This window comes from Glycine max, chromosome 6, assembly GCF_000004515.6.
Source record: "Glycine max cultivar Williams 82 chromosome 6, Glycine_max_v4.0, whole genome shotgun sequence".
In the NCBI taxonomy this organism is placed as follows: domain Eukaryota; kingdom Viridiplantae; phylum Streptophyta; class Magnoliopsida; order Fabales; family Fabaceae; genus Glycine; species Glycine max.
The window spans coordinates 7,399,858-7,425,833 of NC_038242.2; the positions used below are offsets into that span (position 1 = coordinate 7,399,858).

Sequence of the window (25,976 nt, forward strand, 5' to 3'; positions counted from 1 at the left end):
CATGGGAGCCAAAAGGATTCAGATGAGGCATGTCTGCTACGGTAGATTGCGGAAAATTTCATGATTCTACACATGTTCGTGACATTCAAAAGTAGCATAAGGAACAATTCGTAGAAACAAGTGACAATGCTTGCCCAAGAAACTCAAAAGGAGCAGCCAAGTAAGGGTTCTTTCTTGCTCTTCTTCCCACTCCCATTCTTTTCGCACTCCTTTTCTTCCCTTAACACACCTAACTTTTTTTAGAAATGAAAAAATCTAAGTTATAATTTTGATTCCCCAGCTCTATAAATTTAGTGATTTTGGTTCTCCTAAATATATTATTAACAAATAATTTTAATTAACTGAGTTATTACATTAATTATAAATTAATTAAAACCATTAATTATTAAAAAAATTATTAATCTTATTTCTCTACATCACTATCTTCTTCTTCTTAGACACTTCTTCCACCTCATTTGTTGCATGCAACTCCACCAACAACAATCCCAGATTAGAATTAATAATTTTTATTTAATTTATAATTAATTTAATATCTCTAATAATCTATTAGGAAAACCATCAATTTATAAAACTATGAGAATCAAATGTTACAACTAAAAATCAAAAGGATCAAAAGAATGAATTTAGAAAACTAAGAAAACCAAAATTATAATTTAGATAGAGTAAAACGATTTTATAGTTGTTTGGTTAAACAAAAGTTTTTTTTTATCTTTTACTTGATTGAGTATAATTGTAAAAAGTATAAAATAACTCTTTTATCATCTATAATAATTATACTTAACTTAAAAAATGTGTATAAAATAACATAAATTCATAAAGACATTTTGGTATCTTAAAATGCCATTTTTTACTACATTTATCCACTTTTGTAGTGATTATGAAAATGATAGATATGCATGTTTTATAATTTCTACTTCTCTTTTTTATCTTTACCAAATGAAGAAAGAATCTAATAACTCTATTATCGTCTATAATAATTATATTTAACTTAAATAATATTTACCTAAATGAAATATATCTATGATATAGAAAAAAAATAACAGCTTTTATTTTCTATTCATCTAGCTTCCTTTCATCTAAACTCTAACATTCCAAATTGAGCCTTAAAAACTTCACCCTTTCACCCTCATAAGTCATAATGCACCCTCTCCCCGTTTATCACCATTTTCTTTTATCACATCTTTTACTCTTGCTTTTTGAGAAAAATAATGTTCTTGGTCCATGAAAATGTAAAACATTATTACATCAACACTTTAAAATAAAGAAATTCAAAATAAATCCATGAGATATCAAATGAGTCTCAAAACTTAACTATTTATAGTCTCTTTAATCTTCATACATATTCACATGATTTTATGAATTTTGGATTACGGTAATTGATGGATTGCACTTCCATAAGACGTTTTTTTTCAGAGACTAATGTGACGTCCTCACCATACTCTTTCAGGAACCTATGTGATGTTTTATCCCTCATTTTTCTCACTGTTTCCTTCTTTCCAGAGCCATATTGTGTCATCTCAATATTATATTTATTGCATGCTTGTTTTTGTCGTCTCAGTGAGCACCTTTTATTTCATAAATTTAATAGAAACTATTAGGATGTGTTTGTTTGTAGAAAAAGCAAGTGAAAAAGAAGAGAAATGAATAGTAAAATATGGTAGATTCACACTTTATACTCTAATTTAATTCAAAACTCTCATCTTAATTTACTTTCTTTTCATTCCTTTTTACTCTACCAAACGAACCCTTAGTTTCAGAAATATATTTCAACCTTTTAAGAACTAGTTTCTGGAGTGTATTTTTGGCAAGCTTAAATTTTCTTGCTTTTGAATACTTGAAAATAATATATTTATTTGTTATACACCAGAAAAATTAGTTTCCATAAAATATATTTTTTCATAAATAAAAAAAAAATATTGCATTACAAAACTAATTTTCATAAAAGATATTTTTATTAAAATACCAAAGGAAAAAACAAATGGAGTGCAAAGAGTAAAAAATAGTGAAAATAGAATCCCAGGCCCAAAAAGAATCCAAACTCAGGAAGGGTGGGTGAGACAGGTGAATCCTACACATGTTATCTCAATCTTTTTCCAAGTGTTTTTTTATACATAAAATCCATTCATTCGGTTTCGTTCCACTCCCCCCAATAGCCGCTATTCTACTCGCAAGCAAATCAGAACAAGAGAAGAGAATGGCAGGAGCAGAGGGGCTAAACAGAGAACAGTACGTGTACCTTGCGAAGCTGTCGGAGCAGGCGGAGCGGTACGAAGAGATGGTGGAGTTCATGCAGAAGGTGGTGGTGGGGTGGACGCCGGCGTCGGAGCTCACGGTGGAGGAGCGCAACCTCCTCTCGGTGGCCTACAAGAACGTGATCGGGTCTCTGCGTGCCGCGTGGCGCATCGTGTCCTCCATCGAACAGAAGGAGGAAGGGCGCAAGAACGACGACCACGTGTCCCTCGTGAAGCACTACAGATCCAAGGTCGAGAACGAGCTCACGCAGGTCTGCGCCAGCATCCTCAACCTCCTCGACTCCAACCTCGTACCCTCCGTCTTCGCCAGCGAGTCCAAGGTCTTCTACTTGAAGATGAAGGGCGATTACCACCGCTATCTCGCAGAGTTTAAGGTTGGGGATGAGAGAAAAACCGCTGCTGAGGATACCATGTTGTCTTACAAGGCTGCCCAGGTAAGCAACCAAACCAAGTTCTCCCCCCCCCTTTTGATTATTTTTATTGTTTCTACAACAATTGATGGTTATTGTTGTTGTTAGGACATTGCTTCTGGGGATCTTCCCCCTACTCACCCCATCAGATTGGGTCTCGCTCTCAACTTCTCCGTCTTCTACTATGAAATCCTCAACCAGTCTGACAAAGCGTGTGCCATGGCTAAACAGGTCAACTTCATTTCGACGTTTTTGACTTTCTTGTTTCGGCAATCAATTATCCTTTCCCCTTTTATTTTACTCGGAGATTCCACTTCCGTTTAACATTTTTGGAAAAATAACAAACATTTTTTTTTAATCTTTACTGGTATGTTCCGGAAGGATTTTGACTACCAGGATTTCTGTTTGACTTGGTATATGCCTTTTGTTGTGTTGTGGGGATGTATCTTATCAGAAAATGGGTGGATTTTGTGAATTTCTCTTGTTTGGCTTGCTGTAACAATCTGTTTTCTTGAATTTATTGAGGATTTGCATTTACACGCATTATTCTGTGCTGACTGGGCACCAGAAAAAGGTTGCTAACACAGACCATAGTTCTTACCTGTATCATGATAGTTGAGGTGGGTGAGCAATAAATTGCACACTGCATAGCAGTCTAACTGTCAAATTTGGTTCCCAATCAATTGCAAAGGTTTTGCTCATGAAGCTTGGTAGGTTTTTCACTTGAATTGAACTATTAACAGAAAGGGGGAAATAACAAGCAAGCCAACAAAAAGTACTTTAACCTTGGTTCATCAGATTTTTCTTTCTTTCAGAAATAAAATGTTATTGTTCATCTGCAATGATTATGGTTACCCCATAGCATAATCTGGTTCTTAAGCAATCTGATAATTTTGCTGCTCAATTGCAACTAAATGGAGTTGATATTTTGTAGGAAAGATTTGATTATTCATCTGCAGCTAATTTTTTTAATTATAAAATTTAGTTGATTGGTTGTGTGTACCAAACTGGATGACTTGAAAGTGTTGTTAACTTTAACCCGAAATTGTATTTTCTCCCCTGGAAAGAATACACTACAATTTGTCTATTAGCAATCCAGGCTTATCCATATTGGCTTACATGGCTTACACGATTCCATGTTTTATGATATTCTGTCTTTCTCTTTTTCCATTTTAATGCTTGGCTTCTACTGTTCTGAGTAACTGCAACAGGAGCACGTCCTTATTGATTCTAAAATCTACTTAACCGTATATTGGTTTTCGTATTTGATAGGCTTTTGAGGAAGCAATTGCTGAGCTGGACACCTTGGGAGAAGAATCCTACAAAGACAGCACGCTCATAATGCAGCTTTTAAGAGACAACCTCACCCTTTGGACTTCTGATGTCCAGGTAAATGTCACTATGGAATAATATGGAACCCACACTTTACAGAATATTTCTCTCTTTAGCTCCTAACGAATCAAAATCTGAGTTGAACTATACTTTAACTTCATGCAGGACCAGCTAGATGAGCCCTGATATCCATTATAGGTTTGATGGGTGGTATTCTTCCTCTCATGGAGGTGGGCTTTGAATGTCATTTCTTTGTGCTAAATTAAGAATCGCCCTAGTTTATAAAATGATTGGCAATCTGTGATATAATGTTGTATGAACAGAGACCAGGCTTCTTTGTTTTTTATTTTTATGTCTCATGATATTTTGGAAAGGATACTGTATAATGGGATATCCAATTAATTAATTATTATATCTGTTGCAATCTTTACCTACAGTTTTTGGGTTACTTCCACAGTCCCACAACTCATAGGGTCCTCCTAACTCATAAGTGGCCCCCATTTTAAAATTTTGGGTCAGCCGCCATACAAGCATGTGGTGGTCCTATATGAACTTGAAGTGTCATTGTAGCAACATTATTCTCTTGGAAAGAACATTTTCCTTGCAGCTATAATGGCGCATATGTCATCCGTCGAGCATGATGCTGACAGATATTGTTTGCAAACATAAAATATCAAATTTGATTACTGTAGTAAATGACATTGTTTTTCAAAGATGCCAAAATATACGCTTGATGTTGAGGATTGGCTATCCACACCATTTAGCGCAATGTCATTTTAACCCATCATTTTTGCTTACTAACTGAAGATATTTTTCCTTCATGAGGCATACAAAAGTTTAAAGATATTTTCCTTTCACATACTAAGGGTCTAGCACAGTTGAGCTTGAGTTATAAATTCTTTTAATAATATTTTTATTCTCATGAATAAAAAATATATTTGACTGAATTGTAATTATATACACTAACAATTTTCTTTCCTTCACGCGTTTTTTGTTTATATAGAAGAGTTATTATAGGTTAAATTTTAATTTCGTAGTTATACATCTATTTTTGGTACATATAGTTATAAATCTCTAGTTAAGTCATTGTAATATTAAAACTTTTAAGACCACGTCGTTAAAGCACCGGAGAAACTTTTAACACCGGATTAAACATCTTATATTTGAGTCTATACTATTTGAGTTTGGGCGGTGGAAATGATAAGATATTGAATAAAGATTTTAAAAGATTATTTTATGATACAAAAATTTGTGGATTTTAAAATAGATTATAAGAATGCAATGATTTTTAAGATATTTTAAAAGATTTTTATGATTAGAATTTTGTAGTTTAGATTTTAATGGATTTACAAAATATAAATTTATAACATTTAAAAGGACATGATGAATTTTTAAGATTTTAAATAATTTCGTAAAATTTTTAAAAATATTTAAAATTATTGATAAAAATCCATCAATTTTGAAAGATTTACTATATACATGGTAAATTGTCATTCAATAATTATCCCGTGCTCGAGAAATTTGTGACAACCTTGCCAACATATACTATGTGAAGAATGATATCATTGTCTGTTATGAGATCCAAAGCAAGATCTTTATGACTAAGCAAGGAAGCCTCTCGGTGACAGAATATTATGAAACCTTGAGTGGCTTGTGGATGGAGTTCGACCAATATCAGAATTTGAAGATGACATGCAAATGCAATGCTGACTCCGTTGCATTGGCTCAGTTTATTGAGCAAGAGAGAATCTTTAAGTTTCTCTCCGGCTTGAATCCTGAGTACGATCATATTCGGGTTCGGGTTCAAATATTGAATAAGGAAAAACTCCCTTCACTGTTGGAGGTGTTTTATACTGTGAGTGATGAAGAAACTCGAATATCAAGCATGCTTGATGATGGCAGTTCCAATAAGGGATAAGCTTTCACATCAAGAAAAGGGTTTCACTAAAAAGGTCACTTCGGTTGACAAGTCTTCCGCGAAGGATAATCGTGAGCAACGCAGCACTTATTGTAAATATGTTTTCCAAAGTTTTCATTAGTTGTTACAAAAAAATTTGTTGGCCTTAAATAAAAAACATTGTTAGCCTTGCCTTGGGACTATAAAGAATTTATATATTGGTCACCTGTGGCCTAATTACATGCTACTAATTTAATTACGTAACAGAGTAGACGAGGGCTTATACCTAATTTTTAGTGGCTCCACACACCTTATGTTGTGGGAATATTGGGAAAAACAACTCAATTAAAGTTTTACTATTTTAAAAGAAAAATATTCTTAAACCCGAAAGCAGATAGATGGATGGTACAGGAAACACACAAATCAGACAAAATAAGAAACAAAATGCCAAATGTGCATAAAATCACAAAGAAAAGGTCTATTCACATATAATCATAGTCAACCTATTACATCCACTAGCAGTAATACAAGACCGATCATCATCCTCTACATAATATTCTCATTGCCTTACATAGATGACAAACTGACTTTATTTAACACACCAGCAGAATAACTCTGGAAACCACACCTCAGGCTATAAACTTGATAGTCAGTCCCTTGTGCTCTCTTTAATCCACTCTAAATATTTAAGATTGCCCCCGGTGATGGGTAAGGAGATCACCTCTGGCACACTAAAAAAAGACAAGAGGTAAGAAGCATGTGAATGCACACTATAGCTTTCCATAATTACACTTCAGTTCATTTACATGGTTTAAGAATTCCTTTCACCAAGCTTTCTTTTAGGATCAAATGGTAAATGCTACTCAAACTTCACACTCTATGAAGAAAAGTTAAATTTTATGGCCAGACTATTTACTAGATGTATTGGCCTTACTCATATTCATGATTAGCCTTGACATGCTCTGTCAGTGCCTCCAGAAGGGATTGCCTAGTCTTGATTATAAGAAGTTCCTCAGAATCAGTTTGGATCTGTCAATTTGCAACACAAAGCTGGCAAAATCAGGCTACAATACTTTCAAATAACACAAGAGCCTTAATGCATGCTAGAATATAAAAACTTTTAATGTTATTATGGAAACATTTTTAAACACTAGCAATTTGGATCTGTCAATTTGAAATCTATGAAGCACAGACACCTCTCTCATTGTCTCTCATTTGAAGTGTCACAGTATCAAACATGTTTTGACACTAACATGTATTCAACGCATGGTGGACACTCTTATTAAGTGTCTTATTACAAAAATACTTTTTGTCAACTCACACACTTGAACGAACACCTCTGCATATTTTGGACACTTGTTTCAACACCTTCATAAGAATGGAAGCATATAACAATTTAACAGTAATATTCACTTTTTAACTTTTAGAAAAGTCAGCTTGAAATATAATATAAAGTATTGAAAATAATGCCTCTAATTTTTTTTTTTGTGAGGCTTGTTATCATAGAAAAAGATGTAAAACTTAGCAAGTTTGGTTTGAAAAAGTCTATACCTTTCTTAAAATATATGATAATTTCATCTTGCTTTGGGACATTTTGTAAAGAAACTAAGTTCTTACATTGTAAAATAATGTTTCTTAACATTCTCTTGAGAGACTCATATCATGGGAAAAGGTTGAATATAAAAATAATGATTATCAATATAGATCTTTTGTCATGTTACTCATATTTCATTTAATTTGAGTTTCTCCCTCCCACACCCTCTCTCTATTTTTGTTTGTGGCAGTATTCTATATTGTAGACATTAGCTGCGTTTGAGTGTTCATGCCCATGTTAGAGTGCATGCTTCACAGTTTGCAACACTAATCTGGCAAAATCAACTACAATAGAACTTTCAAATAAACTTTCTTAAACAAGATCATAAGAGCCTTAATGCATGCTAGAAAATAAGAATTTATAATGTTATGATGAAAATTTTTAAAACAAAAGTTTATGTTACTACTAGTAATTTAGTATTCAAACAACATCCATTGTCAATGGAGAAATTGTAGGATATACCTTTCCCTCCCACTGGTACACCGATTCAATACCTGCAGAAGACATAAAACATTGAGCTTTTAAAAGTCAAATATGAGATGCAACCTACATAGAGCTAGTTTGGATAATTTCTCAACCAGCACTTATAAAAGAAGGAAATAAAAAGAATCAAGGAGGTAAAATGAATTAAACTTCTCTGGTAAGTTAGGACAAATTGATGTATCCTAACTTGTGAAGAAATTAAACGAGTGAGATTCTGAAAAAGTTAAGTATTAGTTTAATTTTAATTTATGACATAAGTTTGATTCATTTTACTTCCTTAATTCAATTTATTTTCTTCTATAAATATTTACAACAAAGTTTATCCAAATTGACTCATGACCAACTTGGTTAGAAAACAAATTGACCCAAGACCATATCAAACTCAATCCTTTCCACCCTACCAGAACAATGGCACTGATGGACATGGTCACATGCACACACCATAAGTGAAACAAGTATATAAGCTCAGAGTGAAGTTATATGTCAAGTAGTGGAATTCATTCAAGTCTTAGTTACATAATACAACTGCAAAAAGTATTTCTGACCATGCATCTGGTAGATATATCCATAGGTTCCAGTATAGCAATCACGTTTCACAAATGGATTGATTAAAAAAAAGAAAAAAGTTCCAAAAGATTTTCAATTAATAAAATCACATTCCACATTGCTTGAGTATTTCCCGGGCCACCTTGAAGAGATAGATGCAAACAAAGTAACCCATAATACTAACGAACTTTTTAATCTGGACCTTGCTATTTCATTTAAAAAATAAAATAAAAAAGTGTAATACAAGATGAAAGATCACACCTCAACACTCAAATCTATATGCAAAGTTAACCATATTTGTGGTTCATCCTCGCTCTCCAGAATCATTTATTTATCAAATCAAGTCCAGGGACAAAATCAACAAAGATAACATGATTTATAGAATCAAAATAATGAATTGTTACAACAATACCATTACACCAAACTCTTCCCAGATATTACTAATTTTAAACCACAGATACACAAAGTTGGGTGGTGAGAAATTCTCACCCGGTACCCTGTTGACACAAGCAGCAAGCTTCTCTTTGACGATGCTTTCAGCCAACTTCTTACCTGCACAACCACCAATAGAACATGCGTCAAAATCAAAGAAAGAACAATTAAAAAACCAAACAACCTCACATGTTTCTAGGACCTGCATCTTTGTTGGGAACAGTGACATAGACAACAATGCTGGGCACGGTGGTGTTACTCCCTTCCATTCTGATGCAGGACTGGGTTCGAATACCCAACTTGGATCTGAAACAGAGGAAATTGAATAGAATTCTTCAACAGAGAGAGAAATCAAGAGAAAGTGGGTTATGTCATGAGTACCGTAAGAGAGATTGAACGCACCCCGTTTTGAGGGGTGTGTAGAGATTGGAGAGTCCCAAACTGAGCATGCAAAACGCGCCGACGAGGGGCAAACGACGTCGTAGCGTGGAGGAGGAGCATATTATGGAAGCCATTTTGGCAAGTTCTTATATCCTGCTGCGCGTCCCTATCAAGCTCCCTCCTGCTCCTTTCCTTGATGCGTTCTTCCTTACCTTCGCAAGCTCCGTATCATGCTCCATCTTCTGACACCTGTAAGCCCAAAGACTCGCCCCATCTTGTACAGAAAGTAAGAAAATTCTTTCTGCACCACCCCTTTTTGCTTCCTGCACTCCCAAAAATACCCGAACCAAAAAAAAATACCTCTCACCTCCTTCCTTTATTGTTCTCTTCTTGTACCATTTGTCGGAATGCATTTCAGAATGAATGTTCCATAATACTAAAACTATATTTTGGAATAGACATTCCATAAGGGAAAATTTATATTTGTGTTATGAATTGTGTAATTATGTCATAATTCCAGAAAAGCCTATCCATAAGGGCTTTAAAATTATGGAGTGTGGCTAGCAGGTTGAGAGGTGCAGGAAAAAATAACCTACAAAGTATTGTCGGACAGTGGATTTTTTCTAGTTTAATAACGTAAGAAAAATTATGATTGATTGGTTCCCAGTATTTTTTTTTCCTTTTTTTCAATCTAGTACTGGTTCTAAAATTAAAGCAGAGACTATCACAGTTTGATTTACTGGAAGGCACTCATCTTCTTTAAATTTGCAAAATTCAATTCGAAATTTCATTTAAAGAGGTATTCAGTGCTCACATTTAGTTTTTAATTGTAATTCTCTTTTATCAAATGTACATGTGAAAAAAATAAAAATAAAAAACTGAAACAAGTAATGCAGATGAAACTATAGACTCGGATAGGGTCCTTCAAAAACTGACACTAATTGGGTCCTCCAAAGTCCAATGTAGACACTTGCATCACAGAGTATGCTCATTTTTGCCCTCTGCCAACAAAAAAAAAAAAAAAAAAAAACTCACTCTTACTAAATTGCAGAAAGAACTGATTGTTAGTTTAGTTAGATGCATGAGACCCCTTAAAATTGCTTAATATCGGTAACAAGTTTACATGAAGATATACAGAGTTTGACACGGGCTAATTTAAATAATTAAACTTTTTCATGTTCATACGTTTTAGGAGTCTGCGCCGTCTACAGTCCACACAGTTAGGGTGACTGACCAATTTGATTAGAATAATACAAACAAAATAATAGAGATTAGTAGTTTATACTTTGTATAATTAACAACAAGAAATATTGGGTAGCCACTGTGTGAACTGTGAACCAAACCACTCTCACATTTCTCACCCCTTTCCCTTCTGTCGCCAATAACCAAATGCCTCTCCTTGTTTGGATTTTCTTGTGGACTTCGATAAAGACAAAACCACTTTGCCAGCTCCATTAGTCTTTCTCCTTCAACTGTTCCTTCTAATTCTGTTTAGAATTTCGATTTTAAGGATTTCTGTTTAATATTAGTTTTTAAGAAAACTTATCATTAGGTATCAAAAAATAAAATTGATCATTATACATATATACTCTTTAACTGTATACTCCTATATATTTAATTTAATGAGAAATAGGTGAAGTGTCGAGGAATAAAATTTTTGTTAAGTGGGTTGATACGATAAAAAGAAAAGATGCATGAAGAGAAAAATAAAATGAAAGTGATAAAAGTAATGATATGGTAAATGAATTTTATCGTAGATTTTAAATACTTTTTGATGCATTTATTTATTTTTAATTATCTTTTAAAAAAATATACAAATATTGATGGAATACCACATTCATAAAGTGAATGAGTGAATATACAGAATTCTCAAATTATTGACACATTGAAGAGGAAATTTCAAGAAACATGCAATGTCTTTAATCAAGTTAATAGAGAACATTGAATCTCTGTTCTACCCTCCAATTGTATCTTTATGGCACTCAATAATAAGGATATTCATTTTTTTTTTTGGTACAAGGATATTCATGATTTGATTTATTCATTTAGACCATTGTCTTTAGTAAAAATCCATATAATTTAGTTTAATTTTTTTTATATCACTCAAATATGTGAAAATAATTATATTAGTTTCTTATTTGGGGTAATGATGAAGTTTGAATTTTTAAAAGTTAACAACTCGAATATTTAAGCATTTTTAATAGCAATGCGATGGCCTTAATTCTTATGGTTACTTTCATTAATTATATGGAGGGTTATTTAATTTTACTCGAGGATAAAATAAAAAGTATAATGATATTATAAAAAATTCAATTTGGATCAATTTTGAAAATTGGATCTGAAACTTGATTTAAATATTTAAACGAGTATTTTAATTTTTTAATTTTTTCAATTAAAATTACTCTTTTTTTTTATGTAGTTTGCAATAGATTTAATCACCCCTAGATGCTGATAGGAGCTCCATAGCTTTGACGGTGGAAGTTTGCATTGCTGCAACCAGAGGAAAGGATGTTACTAGATCCACTGCAACCAATGCTATGCTTAATTAATGTTATGTATTCTTCTAATTCAGTAAAAGTTGCTAACACGAAACAAGCATATTTGGTTTATTTGAATTCAATGAGAACGATATTGGCTGGAAAAGACGTCAATGACCCAAGATACTATACATATGTTAAAAAAAACATTGTACATATTCACAATAACTAATTGAAGATAATTTGTGAAATCCTTATGTTTATATTCTAATTTATTTTGTATCTTAACATCATTTTAATTTTGTATATAGCATATGTAGATAAAATAATGTTACATATATGTACCTTAGGACATTTTTATTGCGCCTATACTATATATTTTAGTTTCTTGTTATATATTGGGCTTAAGTTCAATCTATATATGTCCGTAACTTTGATCAAGTTTCAGATCCTTTTATTAGAACATGTGCTCCGTAACTTTGATCTCATTGTTTGAATTGAGCTCATCTTAATTAAATTGTGCCTTATATATTGTTTAGCTTAGGGTTTTTAATTTATTTATAAGACGGTTAAATTTGATAATATTTTCATGTGCGACTAATAGATGATAAAAAAGACTAACAAAAATTAGTCCAATTAATAAGAAATGAACGCACATGTCCAATAAAGGAGGAAGAAAGTATGATAAAAATTTAAAAAACCTAGAATAGTGTATTGTACTTCCACTTTTAATTAAGAATTAATGCTGCTGATTATTATTACTTAATTACGAGCCAGAACTAAAAGGACACGACTGTTTAGAAAGCCAATCTAAGTCCACGTGGGAGCCTAGCTATTTTGCTAGTATTAAAAACAAACCAATGTGCTATAATAATAATAATTTGTTGATTACTTACTTAGATACTAATTTACAGTGGCATGGGTGCCATGTTTTGCTTTTGTTTATTGATCAAGAATCAAGAATTGGGGTTCTGGTGGAGACACGCTTGTAGCTGAGGACGATGCATTAGACAGTGGCATTACGCGGCGTTGGATTGGTTTGGTACGTTGCATTATGATATGACTAGGACATATATCATATAACCCGGATTTTATTATTTTTTCTTTTCTTGTCTTCATTGGTAGGGGTAAACAACAAAGTTCATCTAAATTTATTCGTTTTCTCTTAATTAGTACTATATTCATTTCTGTATCTGGCACCACAATTATAAGGGGGTCAATGAAGTAGTGGTGTTGATGGAGTATGTAAATGGGGTGCTTGAATAGCCTGGAAATCATTTGTTTATAAAAAAGACAATTTCGATTTGTCTCACTCGGTTGACATGTTTATATATTTCCGGAATTTTTATTTATAGACGGGGAATTAAATTCTGTGTAACCCCAGCAGCAAATATTTTAAACAAAAGACGATCGAACAAAATCAGATTGATATGAGTGGTTATTTACTTGATGATAAATGTATAAATTTGCCCAGCTATATAATTCTTTTGATAATACAATTCATGCAATAAATACATTGGGGAAATTACAATTTATTATTCAATTCGACTTTCATGAATAAAAAATGTAAGAGTTAATTTGATTTATATTAAGATTTGGAATAGTATTAAATTAATATATTACATGTCTCTTGAAAATATACTTCTAAGAAGAATATTTCGTCAATTTGGGAAGCATACATGCTTGTTTATATGCCAAGAATGAGATTTGCACACACACGGTGATCCCAACCCATAATCTATTAATATGAGTTTGGAAAAAAAATATATTCAACCTGTTTTATTAAAACCAATTAAAATCATGCCATATCTAAAAATTTCTCTAAAAAAACATTGCTTTCTTTTGCCATGAAATTTGACATTTGTCTTTCATGTACTTTTTTTCTGTTACTATATAAATTATCAACTTAATACAGCTGAAATATTTTCTCATATTACAATTTCGTAGAGTATTAAAAATATTATTATGTGTATTTGTCATTAACTACTTGAAGTAATGAAGTAAAATAAGGGGCAAAGTGCTAGTAATTAAACTACATGAAGTTTAAGTATAAGTTGTCCGCAATATATATTATGATTAAACTGAATTGTATTGCATCTCATTTTCTGTTATAGAGCTGGCCATAGCTAGCTAAGTAAGGAATAATTAAACTCAAAATGTATAGTATCCTATGATAAGGAATTTATAACAGAAGAATATTTTAATTTAAATAAGTTTGATGGATAATGGATAGAAAGCTTCTTTTTTTTTTGTGTAATTAAACTTTCATTAATTGGTGGTACCAACTGGGATCCAAAGCCAAAAATCGTATACACCAAAACCAAGTTTAGATGCAGATTTTTCTTTTCGAATGTGACAGTTTATTAATAGCCACGTGATGTTTGAACGTGAGCACGTATACATGTATGGAAAGCCAAAAACGTAAAATGGTATCCTTTGGCAGAACCGTATACTTTTATGCGCGATAATATGCAACTAGGCAGGCACAACATATATAACTATAAGCAAAAAATTAATTGTGTCCACCAACATGAATGAATTGATTAGCTCGATAGTGGATCAATTCGTTGTAAATGTATATCATATATGCCACAAACAATGTGATCATATGCCACAAAACATTTTACTTGACCTCGGGCATGTAGAAGAAAATAACGGAAACCAAGAGAAAGAAAGATAACTACCGCAAGGGATGACTCAAAAAAAAAAAAGGGTGAGTGTGAATGACACCCTGTTAAGCTCAGATTTCAAACAGTGAAGAAGACTCTCTTTTGAATTTGAATCATGGGGTAGGCTACCGTGGTCAAGTAAATAAAATTGTATATGATGGTCAAGTTTTTTTAGATAAATAGATTTAAGAATATAATATTGAATGGCTAGATTATTTTTTTAGAATTTTGTGTAAGGGTTAAATGTTTTTTAATAGTCTTAAGGTTTTTTTACTTGTTTGGCCCTTCCTTGTTATTATTTATTTAAGTGTAAACTATTTATATAATTGTGTTTCATAAATTTTCCCTTTTATTATTTTTAAAAAAAATTTAAATGAATTATGATTTGTGGAGTATTGGTTGTCTATTAAGGGGTGGACTTATTTTGGAGAGTCTTGGGTACTCGATCAGTTCGTTTTGTTGATGGTGGGCAGCTACGTACCCTTCACACATATGCTGCAACTTCCTCTTCTCTGTTCACCAAACATAAGGAAAGCGACTATTCTCACTTGTGTGGTACGTGTCTCTCAAAGATTTGCTTATAAAACCAAAACAAAATTATAAAAGTTGGGAATATAGGCTTTGAAATTTGCAAAAACACTGGCGTGAACCAGAAACGGGATAAGTGTTTGTGTTTTGCTAGTGCATGAGACCACGAGAGGGAAACTGCAAAAGCAGAAAAAAGTTGAATTTCGGATAGTATATAGAGAAAGGAGAATTTCAAAGATTATTATATTATAAAAGGGTTAGAAATTTGTGTCCTAAAGTTTCTTTTTAGAAATCCATGTTTAAGCACGTCTGTTATTGTGTGTTGAATCCAAGAAAAACCGGCATCCTAAGTGAAACTGATTAAACTATCTTGCTATGGTTTTGTGGTCCAATTCAATTTCAAATTTTTACCATTGATTTTGTTAATTATTAGTCATCCAAAATGATGATCTATGGTCAAACGGCTACAAAACAGGGAATTGAAGGGATCTTATGTAAAATTTGCACGACTTGCACTAAAGGGAGGATCTCGAGTAACTATTGGTCCAAGTTTTCAACATTGTTACCTTGTGTCCTTGTGTTCTGATTGGAAGTAAAAGATTAACGGAAGATCGTGGTGATTTGTGACTATAAATGATCAGTAATAAGAGTCAAAATTGCTAAAGAAATTACACCAGTTAATTAAACTGTTCTAGTAGTAATTAATAATACTATTATTTTTTTTATTAATATTTAGGGTGAAATTAAGAAAGAAGTGCAGATCTTTAATTACTTCGTTTAGCAAAAACAGTAAGTGAAAATAATTACGTAAGTTGGGTTGATAGAACATAGAGGTGTTTTATTAAGGGACCATTCCAGTAAAGTTTAAAACTCGTCAAAAAATACTTTGATTTTAAAAAAAATATATTAATGCTTGAGATTAATGTTATACCAAACCAACAAAAAAACAAAAAACCTCGTGGTCTTATTAAAAAATTATTTCATTTGGTGATATAATTTTTTTTAGTGGGATTCAAAGAAAGCGACTATTCATACTGATCTACCTAATTCAACTTGGAACAGTTCGAATATCTAATATTATCAATGCATGTAATTTATTCGATTTATTTTAGAAAAACAATTATATTATTTTTAGTTGTTTGAGAGGAAAAATTATAAAAAATAGTTTTGTTAAATTATTCTGTCCCAAGCACATAATAATTAACTTTGGTGTGCCTTTTATAAATTTTAATTAGGCTGATTTAACCGTAATTTTAAAGTTCCGTGTTAGAACTGATAATGAACTAACTCGGGCATACTAGAAAATCAAATATGTCCAAAGTCAGTTCACCTTACAAACTCTTTAAATTTGATAAATCATTATAATGTCTTGTATTAATTTAATAACTTTGATTTAAATTCATAACTTTTTTTTACTAACATTAAGTTAAATTATAATTTAGTCATGCAAAAAATAAATCAAACAGTAATCTATATATTAAATTAAAACATAATGATAACTGTTATTAACTATTATTCCCAAAAAAATAATTATATATATGTTGTCATTGGCTCACGAATTCATAAGTCAAGATCAAGTTGGATTCATTATAATTTATAGCAAACAAAATAGTGTCCTAAAATTTTCATAAACTAGCGCCCTTCCAGCATTGCTCGCGCGCTCTACAAAATTCTTCTAATAATCTCAATGAAACTTGTAAGTACACACTAGCATTCAATCATTGGAGTACACTGATTTGCTTGCATTCAAAATTAAATTGAAAACTTTCATTAATCAAACTATTAATTTAGAGATCCCTTCGCCAAACATTTATAGGTTTAAATATATTTTGTTTCTATAATTTAATAATTTTTATATTTTTCGCTTTTATAATTTTTTTTAATTCTTCTAAATTATGCTTATTTTATTTTTAGTCTTTAAGATACTTCAAATAACGCTTTAAATAAGGGAAAAAATATTATCTAAAGTGTGTTAAGAATTAAAAATAAAATAAACATAATTTATAAAAATTAAAATTAAAAAAATAATTTTACAATGACAAAAGCAAAAAAAGTTAAATTGTAAGGATTAAAAATTTATTTGAGCTATTATATTTCAAATCTTTCCGTTTGTGGTAGAAAAACCCAACTCAAGATATTGTTTTGCCAGCAGTCAAGAAAAAAAAATATTACTTTGCCCACAAACAATAATCAAAGAGCATTATATGAAAATGAAAAACTATTCGGAGGGGCAACAGCATTGCCTAGTCGAGGCGCATCCGAGTGATGAATGATACAAAACCAAAAACACGTTGGATTGGACCAACTTTATCTTCAAAATCCGTTTGATCTGAATACTCAAAACTCTACCTTTAATTTGCAAATTTCAAAAACACGTTCAAACCCCCACCCCTCTCTCTATCAAACAAAAAGACACACACGTGATATCACATTACCATTACCATGGAAAAGATGCAATTTTTAATTGTCTAAGAGTGCATTATCCGTGTAAGTTTATATTACAATGGCAAAACTGAAATTTGCACCTTCAGCAACTATAAAATGTAAATTGTCATTAACCGTGGACCAAGGTTAAGCAAAATTAATTCTAATTAGAAAAGGGATTAAGGTTTACATATGATTGTGTGTTGCTGACCAACTAACTATTACTTGTTTGTCAAGTCAGTAATTCACATCCTTTGCTAATTGGTCACTTGGAGGATGAGGTCCTACACTCCTTCTTAATACTAACAACAATTTCGTACTTGCGAACCAATATTGTTAGATCCCAAAAGGAGACGAGGCTAAAAGTAAGAAAAGAGCAAAAGTACATCTTTTTTGCGAATTGTATGAATTGGCCACTGACCTAACATAAAAGACAACACCATAGTTTTTTACCAACACGGCGAATAGTAACTTGGCTGATTTAGGATAGGAAGTTTTAGATTTCATCATTATTGTCGATGCTATTATTATCCGTAAAGTGTACTCTTTCGTTTGATGCATGTGTTCATCATACAATTTTATAGTTATAAATTGAAACTCTAAAACAAAACTAGTATAATTTCATTGAAAAAAAAAACATCTGTCTTCAATCTTGTTCCGGTTAGTATAATTTTTATCCAACAAAAATTGATTTATTAAATTGACATTTTAAGTGTGCTGATGATATGATAATCAATAATATATATCATTAGTTTATCCCATTGAAACGTAAGATTGACATAATGAATATGCATTTCTCCACTAACAAAACTAATAATTCATATTTATTGATAAAAATAAAGTTTATCATATTATTTTTCATGAAAGGGACCACGTGACCATTATATTAACGTAGACGTGGCCATGCGACCCCAATAACATCCTGCCACATAAAAGTTTATCATATTATTAACTTTAAATAATTTTGTAAAATTATATTTTTTTTAGTGTTTGTAAATTATGTTTATTTTATTTTTAATTTTTAAGACACTTTAGATAACAATTTTTTCAAGTGTTTAAAGTATTATCTAAAGTGCCTTAAAGACTAAAAAAATATATAATTTACAAGAATTAAAAATAAAAAAATAAATTTGCAATGACGAAAAACAAAAAATAAATAAATTAGAAGGATTAAAAATACAAACAATTGAAGGAAACTCATTCCGTTTAGAACGCTTTCATTAATTTCATCTTTAAAAAGTTGGTTTTATTAAATATTTTGATATTACTATTTTTAATTTAAAAGAGTAATCTAATTATTATTATTTGTTTAAAACACATTTTCATTTTTCTCTTGAAGAAAGGCAAACAGGTTCTAAGAAACAGTAAATAGTTATGATCCAATGAAATACTATTATTTTTATATTTTTCTTTCCCTTTTATCTATTTTTTATTTCAAAAGACAAATACTAATAAATATACCTAACATTTATGACATTTGTTAATTATTTTAAAAATAAAATTTATTTAATAAAAAATGAAACCTTCTGAATTCTTATTATATTAAATATAATATTTTCTTAATTTTTCAATTCCTCAACAAATGTCTTTTAACACAGGCTTACACATTCCATGATATCAAAGTGATCTACAAATTTGAAAAGAAAAGAAAAACTTGAAAAGCACAATATATTAAAAAATTCATATTTTTTTTTCTTTTGACACAATGTATTCTTAATTCAAATTACATTTTAACAGATTAAATCTAAAATTGAGGCATTATTTAATTATTGGTTTAGATACGTTTTTAATTTTTTATATATTAATTATTAATTTCTAGATTTCAAATTAATAAACATGATTTTAGTGTTTCACTAACAGAAATAAGAATGAGTTTGCTTTTCAATTTTTATATAAATCACATGTATTTTTTTAGGAGTACTCAAAATGCTCATTAAGTTATATATGATCGTGGTAAGCCGTAAAACTCTTTTTTTCTTTTTGCAGTTGCATATCTAAAACTAAAAAACATTGCTTAAATTGAAAACAACCTATTCTACTTCATCCTTGCATTTTGAAGGAACTAATACCAAATTTCGCATACAAAAAGATATTTTACCCAATATATATGTATATTACAAATTATATTATATAAAAATAAAGAGAGATAAGTATCAAAATATCTATGCCCACATATATTTAATAATTTTTTGTGAGTATATTCGTTATTGACAATTTTTATAAGAGCCTATTACATTTAAATCCAACAATCGTTTCTATTTCCTAAAAATTAAAACTACTTGTGCTCTCAATTTTGTAGTGTACTCATGAAGCAAAGCTTTTATATTTTAAAATAACTATTTTATATCTGCAATTTTTAACCTAATCATCAACAAAATTTTAACTCATCCTTTTCCATCATTGGTTCAAATAATCCAATGAAATATTCACTTCTTTCTATTATAAAATATTTATATAAAAGAATGTTTTTATTTATTTATTTCATTCCAATTCAACTTATTTCGTTATAGTCTGATCCATTTTTATTTTATTTTCTACAACTAATCCAAAATAGCCTAAAAATACATTTGATTCTATTCTATTTTATTTATTATAAAGTTCCACAACTCATTATGTTTACGGGGTCTTGCTACTTGCTAGCAGAATAAGACAATAACTCATAACTGCAATAAATATGTCTTATTTTTTAAAATAAGACAACTTTCATATCTAATCTGCTCTCAGATTTATTTCACTTATTAGGCTTTTATGTTGCAGGCCTTCTCTTTTGAGTTTTTATATATTTTTTTTAGAATATTTAATATTGGATGTTGTTAATTAGTACTCTTTAAGACCAAAGACACCACTTAAAAAATTAAAAAGAAAAAAATATTTATTTTAGAGATCATATGAAAATATAAAAAAATTATAAATAACATAATTCTATACATATCAATAAAAAAATATTTTTTAATTTGTTAATCTATATCCTAACGACACTAGTTATATTTAACTTTAATAAAAATAAATTATTTGATGTTCTTCTACCAATATTAAGTACAATTAAATGTTTTTAAATTTATATTAAAATAAGATTTTATAAATGAATATAATATTTATTTTCATAATTAAAATTAAAATTAAAAAACATTTAAATTAAACTAATTTTTCATTGAATGTTTTTTATATTTTAATTTTTATGTATTCACATATAATATACTTACGATGATTGGTAGGATTATGTGAAAAGACCTATCATGGTTTTTTTTTCCTTGGTGAATCAAGACCTATCATGGTTGCTTACATTACAAAGATAAATTTTTATATTTCGATAATTACTAAATTGAAGAAATGTTGATATTTGGCGGGTAAGATTGGAGGGAAATGACAGCTTGTAGTATGTAGTACAGAAAGAGTGACTTGAGAACGAAGTGGACGCTTCCGGTCATCGCCCAATGTCAGCGAAACACACGCGTCGACACGGGACAAAACTCTCTTTCCACTTTTACGCTTTTGTCCTTCCTCTCCCTCGTGGTAAAACTAAAAACATTTCTTCTCACATTTTCCAATTTTGTCCTTTTCTCATTATATCCGCGGAGGGGAAAATTCACTAGTACAACGAAAAAGCAGATGATGGATGTCTTAGGAAACTTTTAAGTGTATTAATGGATGTCCGTATCGCATTGACCAACAGTCGCAACGCTTTGTACGTATGGAAATTACATTATAGAATTATTGTTTTGGTAAAAATTAATGTTATTTATTAATATTTACAAAGCAAGACTTGGTTATTTGGATTAGATGAGATGAAAGGTCGCCATGTTTGTGACCATCGGGATAAATTGTAGTGTCAGATTGGTTACGAGTAATATGTTCTTTTTTTTCTTGGTAAATATGAAAAACTGAGTATAATACTCATTCACAACGTCTCTCTCTAATAAATATTCATTCACAAAAGAATAATGATCTTCATACGGTAAAATTTTATAAAACAGTAATGTACTAACAAGTAGTATAAAAGAAAACATTGTACGTTCATTATTAAAACTTTTCCTTCAATTTCCACTAATAAATTTGTTCGTTAAATATTTTCATTAATTAAGAAGTGTGTGTCTGTGATATAATTACTAGTAGTAGTAGTATATAATAAGATTACAAGATGGTAATTAGTAATTAGGCATTTATGAATTGTTACATATAGAAGAATTCACATTTCACAATTCACAGTACGCAGGCCCCTCTGTCGCCAACCCCACGCTCTCGCTCTCTCTCTCTGCCTTTTACCCTAAAAAGGAGTGTTCGTTTCCTTCATAAGGCCCTCTCCTGCGGCACTCTTTTCAGCCCAGCATTGAAACAGAGACTGAGAGAAACAAAACTGATTGCGTGGCTCTATAGTGGTTTTGTTCTTATTTCCACAAATTGTCATTTCTTCCTTTTAACAAGTTCGTAAAAGAAACTCACTCACCTACACATACAGACAGACCCCATCAATAATCTGAACATAAAGTTTCGTTTTTTGTGAAGATTTTGGAGGAAGAGGGTGGTGGTTGAGTTTAATTCAAGGTCTTGCAATGGCACCCAGTTTTGACTTTGCTTCTAGCCTCCTTTGCACAGAGGACAGCACCGTTTTCGACGAGAGTCATAATAATGGGGGTACGATGATGACGGCGATGGGGGTGTACGAGGACACGAGGAGTCCTAGGAGGCGCCACTTTGACGAAGAACCAGATGAGTTGCCATTGCTAAGTGATGAGAGCTTGGTGATGATGGTGGAAAAAGAGTGCCAACACTGGTCTGGTCTGCGTTACTTGAATAAGTTTCAAACTGGGGATTTGGACTTCGGTGCCAGAATGGAGGCCATTGATTGGATTCACAAGGTGGGTTCAAGAGTTTTCCTGTTTGTTCTTTCTTAATCACTCCAAAGCTCTAATCGTTTTTTCAACCATTCTGGTTTTGGTGTTTTTCCTTCTCAAAACTCCAAAACGGGGTTTTTTTTCACTGTTTTGTTGGGTCTGAGATGAAATCTGAATCTTTCGGAGCGTTTTGTTTGAATTTCAGATTCCAATGTTTGATGATGAATCGGTGATTCCATTTGGGGTTTAAATTGCAAGTTCTGAAACTGATTGAATGGAAATCTTTTGTTCATGTGTTTAAAGATGTTCAAAAATAGGTTCAGGACTTTGGATTTTGCTTGAACTGATAATTATTTCGTGTTTATCTAATTGTCTTTTACCATGATCTGACTAAAGAACTTATACACTTGTTTTATAGGTCCGATCGCATTTTGGATTTGGTCCTCTCTGTGGATATCTATCTATAAATTACTTGGACCGATTCCTCTTTGCATATGAATTACCGGTAAGTCGAGGATTGGAGAAGAAAAGATTTTTTTCTTCATTACGTTGTCCTCTGGTTGTGATCTAATGTTTTTTCTTCCAATCGCAGAAGGGAAGAGTTTGGACAATGCAATTGTTGGCTGTGGCGTGTTTATCTCTAGCAGCCAAATTAGATGAGACAGAAGTTCCACTCTCTCTTGATTTGCAGGTGGGAAAATGTTTCTCTCTCTCTCTCAATGTTTGGTACTTATTTCAGTCAATGTATTAGCTTTGCACGTGCTAAATGCTAATCTTTCATTGTCTTTTATGTAGGTGGGTGAATCGAAGTTTTTATTTGAGGCTAAAACCATACAGAGAATGGAGCTTCTTGTACTAAGCACATTGAAGTGGAGAATGCAAGCAATTACTCCTTTCACCTTCCTTGATTACTTTCTTTGTAAGATCAACGATGATCAAAGTCCATTAAGGTCTTCAATTATGCGATCCATCCAACTTATATCGAGCACTGCAAGAGGTGCCTACATTTTTTCTTCCCTAACTTCATTACACAAATGTATTGTTTTTCTTAATGTGGCCCATCTCTGCAGTGATAATTATAGTGCATGGGTGGAATTAATGATGGTAATTTGGATGGTGTGGGTTCAATGCAGGGATTGACTTCTTGGAATTTAAACCATCAGAGATTGCAGCAGCAGTGGCTATGTATGTCATGGGGGAAACCCAAACAGTTGACACTGGGAAAGCAATTTCTGTTCTGATTCAACACGTAGAAAAGGTAAGGATGCTGGTCCAATCACAAGATTTAAAAAAAAAACAATTAAATAAATTATGATGATGGGTTTTACTTTGTTACACTGATAATTTTTTAGTTGATTATTGTAATAGATGATAAATGCTGATGATATTGATTATTTAGTGTTTAGTTGATGTTAACATTGTGCTATTTGGTTTTTGGCAGGAGAGACTATTGAAGTGTGTTCAAATGATCCAAGAGTTATCATGCAACAGTGGCTCTGCCAAGGATTCAAGTGCTTCTGTCACTTGCTTACCCCAGAGCCCAATTGGTGTGTTGGATGCTTTGTGCTTCAACTACAAAAGTGATGACACAAATGCTAGTTCATGTGTTAATTCTTCACACAATAGTCCTGTTGCCAAAAGGAGGAAGTTAAACAAAACCTGTGGAGCTGAGCAATTGTAGTGATGTTGGAGTGGGAATTTTACAATCATCCATAGGATGCTTTTCCAAAAAAATGGGCATCATGTGTGTTTTATGGAAGGTGCTCCCCTCAAAGCAATACCAAAATGAGGCAGGAAGACATAGCTAGAAATCTTTTATTTTTTTAATTTCTCAAAAAGAAAAAAGAAAAAAAGACCTTAGTGTAAAAAATACAAAAAACTATATTAAGGTGAGGTGGATCATGAGTGGAAGATGGGTGATCAAGCGAACAGTGCAATACATTGCATTCTATTGGCATGAAGTGAGTAATCACCAGCTGTTAAATATTTTAGATCTATTAACAGCAGCTAGAGAACAAAGGATCTGAAGAAGAGGGATAAGGATTATTAGAGTATTGTATGTGTAGGTAAAGTTGGGGGGGAGTTTTTCATTTGTTCAATTTTTTACTTTTAAAATGGGAGAGAGAAAAATAGACTGAAGAAAAAAAAGAGATAGCTATATATATGCGGGAAATATTTTATTTATGTTATTATTTTTATTCTGTTAGTTATTTTTACTTAATCAGATTTTACTCTCTTTTTCTTAAAAAAAATAAAGTACTGTTGGTGTTGTGTCATGAAACAGATTCTCCTGCAGAAAAGCCTTGTTAGCAATTGAATGTGACGCTTTCACTGTCAGAGCATTGCTTTATTGTTGATAAGGTCATTGGTAACCTTAACCTCTGTTCAGCATGCACCAACGCAACGGGTAGGCCACAAAGAAATGTACAAAAGGAAAAACTATTTTCTTCCACCCGACCATAAATGGACAAAAACTTGAATCATAGCTACAACATGCAATGCATGAATCACCATTGATGACCCCATCAGTGATATCTCTATTTTCTGTATTAACCCCCACGCGATCACATTGTACACATTACATCCAAGGTTAATTTGGATCAACTTTTCAACATATACACGAAATATGTAAAATAAGTTATCAAAAAAATGAAAAATAAATTATTTTTTATAAGTTTATTTTTTTTAAATATCATTAATTTTTTTCAAAATTAAGTATACAACTTAATTTTAAGTTCTCCTTAAAGAAACTTAATTTTAAGTTATAGTAAGAATTGATTAATTTTATTTTGTCAATTTTGCTAAGTGTGTAAAAATTATGACTTAAACCGAACCGTGCCTTTAAGTTTATTTTTTTTCTTCTAAAAAAAGTTTTTTTTTTTAATGGAGAAACCAACAACAGCCTAACTACAGACGAACAAACTGCATGCGAGTTCAATTTAATCTCAATATTTATGTAGTTTTTTTTAACAAAGTAATCTCATCATATATGAAGTTATTAAAAGATTTTAATATTACAAATTTTTATCTGTATTTAACTTTGAAAATTATTCTATAATAAGTCTAATTTCTTTAAATTAGTTGAAATTTAAAAGTAACTTTGTCGTGTTGAAAATTTTAGAATAACAAATCATGTAAAGGCAATAGATTAAATTTAAGCTCATAAAATTAATTAAGCAATTTCTGTATTAAATTTTAGTTTAATGTTTAATAAAAAAAAAGGTATTTGGTAAAGAATAATTCAGTAAAGTATATTAAATGGTTCTTAGTCAATGCTTTTATTAAAACTCTCATAAACAACATCCTTCACATAATTATTGTAGTATACATTTAAGAATACACAAAAAAAAGTATTTTACCACCCATATTAATTTTATCCGTGGTAGAAGTAATTTCTTCTCCACAAAGGATACTAGAATTCTAGTCAATAGTTATTGTCCAACAAAGTTCGATTCATATTTGGGATTCAGACCCCCTCCCGCCTCTCCAGCAAAAAAAAATTGAAAACAAAAGCTAAAAAAATAAAACAGATGAAAGACAAATAGATAAAAATAGAGGGGCTGGAGAGGATCCAAGTCCCATTTTTTGGGTGTATAATTGGCATTAGCAAAAGAACTACATTGAAGTGCTACAACAAAAGCCTTTAAGATTAAGAGCAGGGATGCCATTGTATACAACAAATTGTCATATTATCCAGTTTCAAGATTGTTTCTCAACAA

At 31.3% G+C, this 25,976-nt stretch overlaps 3 protein-coding genes across 5 annotated transcripts; 2 read left to right on the top strand and 1 right to left on the bottom strand.

Moving 5' to 3' along the window:
- Window positions 1–2,123: 2,123 nt before the first annotated feature.
- On the top strand, window positions 2,124–4,430 carry SGF14J (14-3-3 protein SGF14j). The gene is made up of 4 exons (NM_001354042.1): window positions 2,124–2,686; window positions 2,771–2,893; window positions 3,935–4,051; window positions 4,160–4,430. The coding sequence occupies exons 1-4, from the start codon at window positions 2,195–2,197 to the stop codon at window positions 4,178–4,180; spliced, it is 753 nt and encodes a 250-aa protein (NP_001340971.1). The 5' UTR covers window positions 2,124–2,194; the 3' UTR covers window positions 4,181–4,430.
- Window positions 4,431–6,250: 1,820 nt separating this feature from the next.
- LOC100819511 (CutA1 domain-containing protein) lies at window positions 6,251–9,510 on the bottom strand. 3 transcript variants are annotated; one of them, NM_001354585.1, is made up of 6 exons: window positions 9,349–9,510; window positions 9,149–9,252; window positions 9,004–9,066; window positions 7,948–7,979; window positions 6,826–6,920; window positions 6,251–6,622 (listed from the first exon to the last, which is right to left on the bottom strand). In NM_001354585.1, the coding sequence occupies exons 1-6, from the start codon at window positions 9,459–9,461 to the stop codon at window positions 6,541–6,543; spliced, it is 489 nt and encodes a 162-aa protein (NP_001341514.1). In that variant the 5' UTR covers window positions 9,462–9,510; the 3' UTR covers window positions 6,251–6,540. The 3 variants fall into 3 exon arrangements, with proteins under 3 accessions (NP_001341514.1, NP_001341513.1, NP_001239925.1); NM_001354584.1 differs by having other exon boundaries at window positions 9,328–9,510; NM_001252996.3 differs by lacking the exon at window positions 9,349–9,510 and having other exon boundaries at window positions 9,149–9,346.
- A 12,233-nt stretch (window positions 9,511–21,743) lies between these two features.
- LOC547739 (cyclin d2) lies at window positions 21,744–24,110 on the top strand. The gene is made up of 6 exons (NM_001250208.2): window positions 21,744–22,281; window positions 22,676–22,762; window positions 22,850–22,948; window positions 23,053–23,254; window positions 23,391–23,515; window positions 23,699–24,110. Exons 1-6 carry the CDS (start codon window positions 21,976–21,978, stop codon window positions 23,936–23,938), a joined length of 1,059 nt encoding a protein of 352 aa, NP_001237137.2. The 5' UTR covers window positions 21,744–21,975; the 3' UTR covers window positions 23,939–24,110.
- Window positions 24,111–25,976: the final 1,866 nt, after the last annotated feature.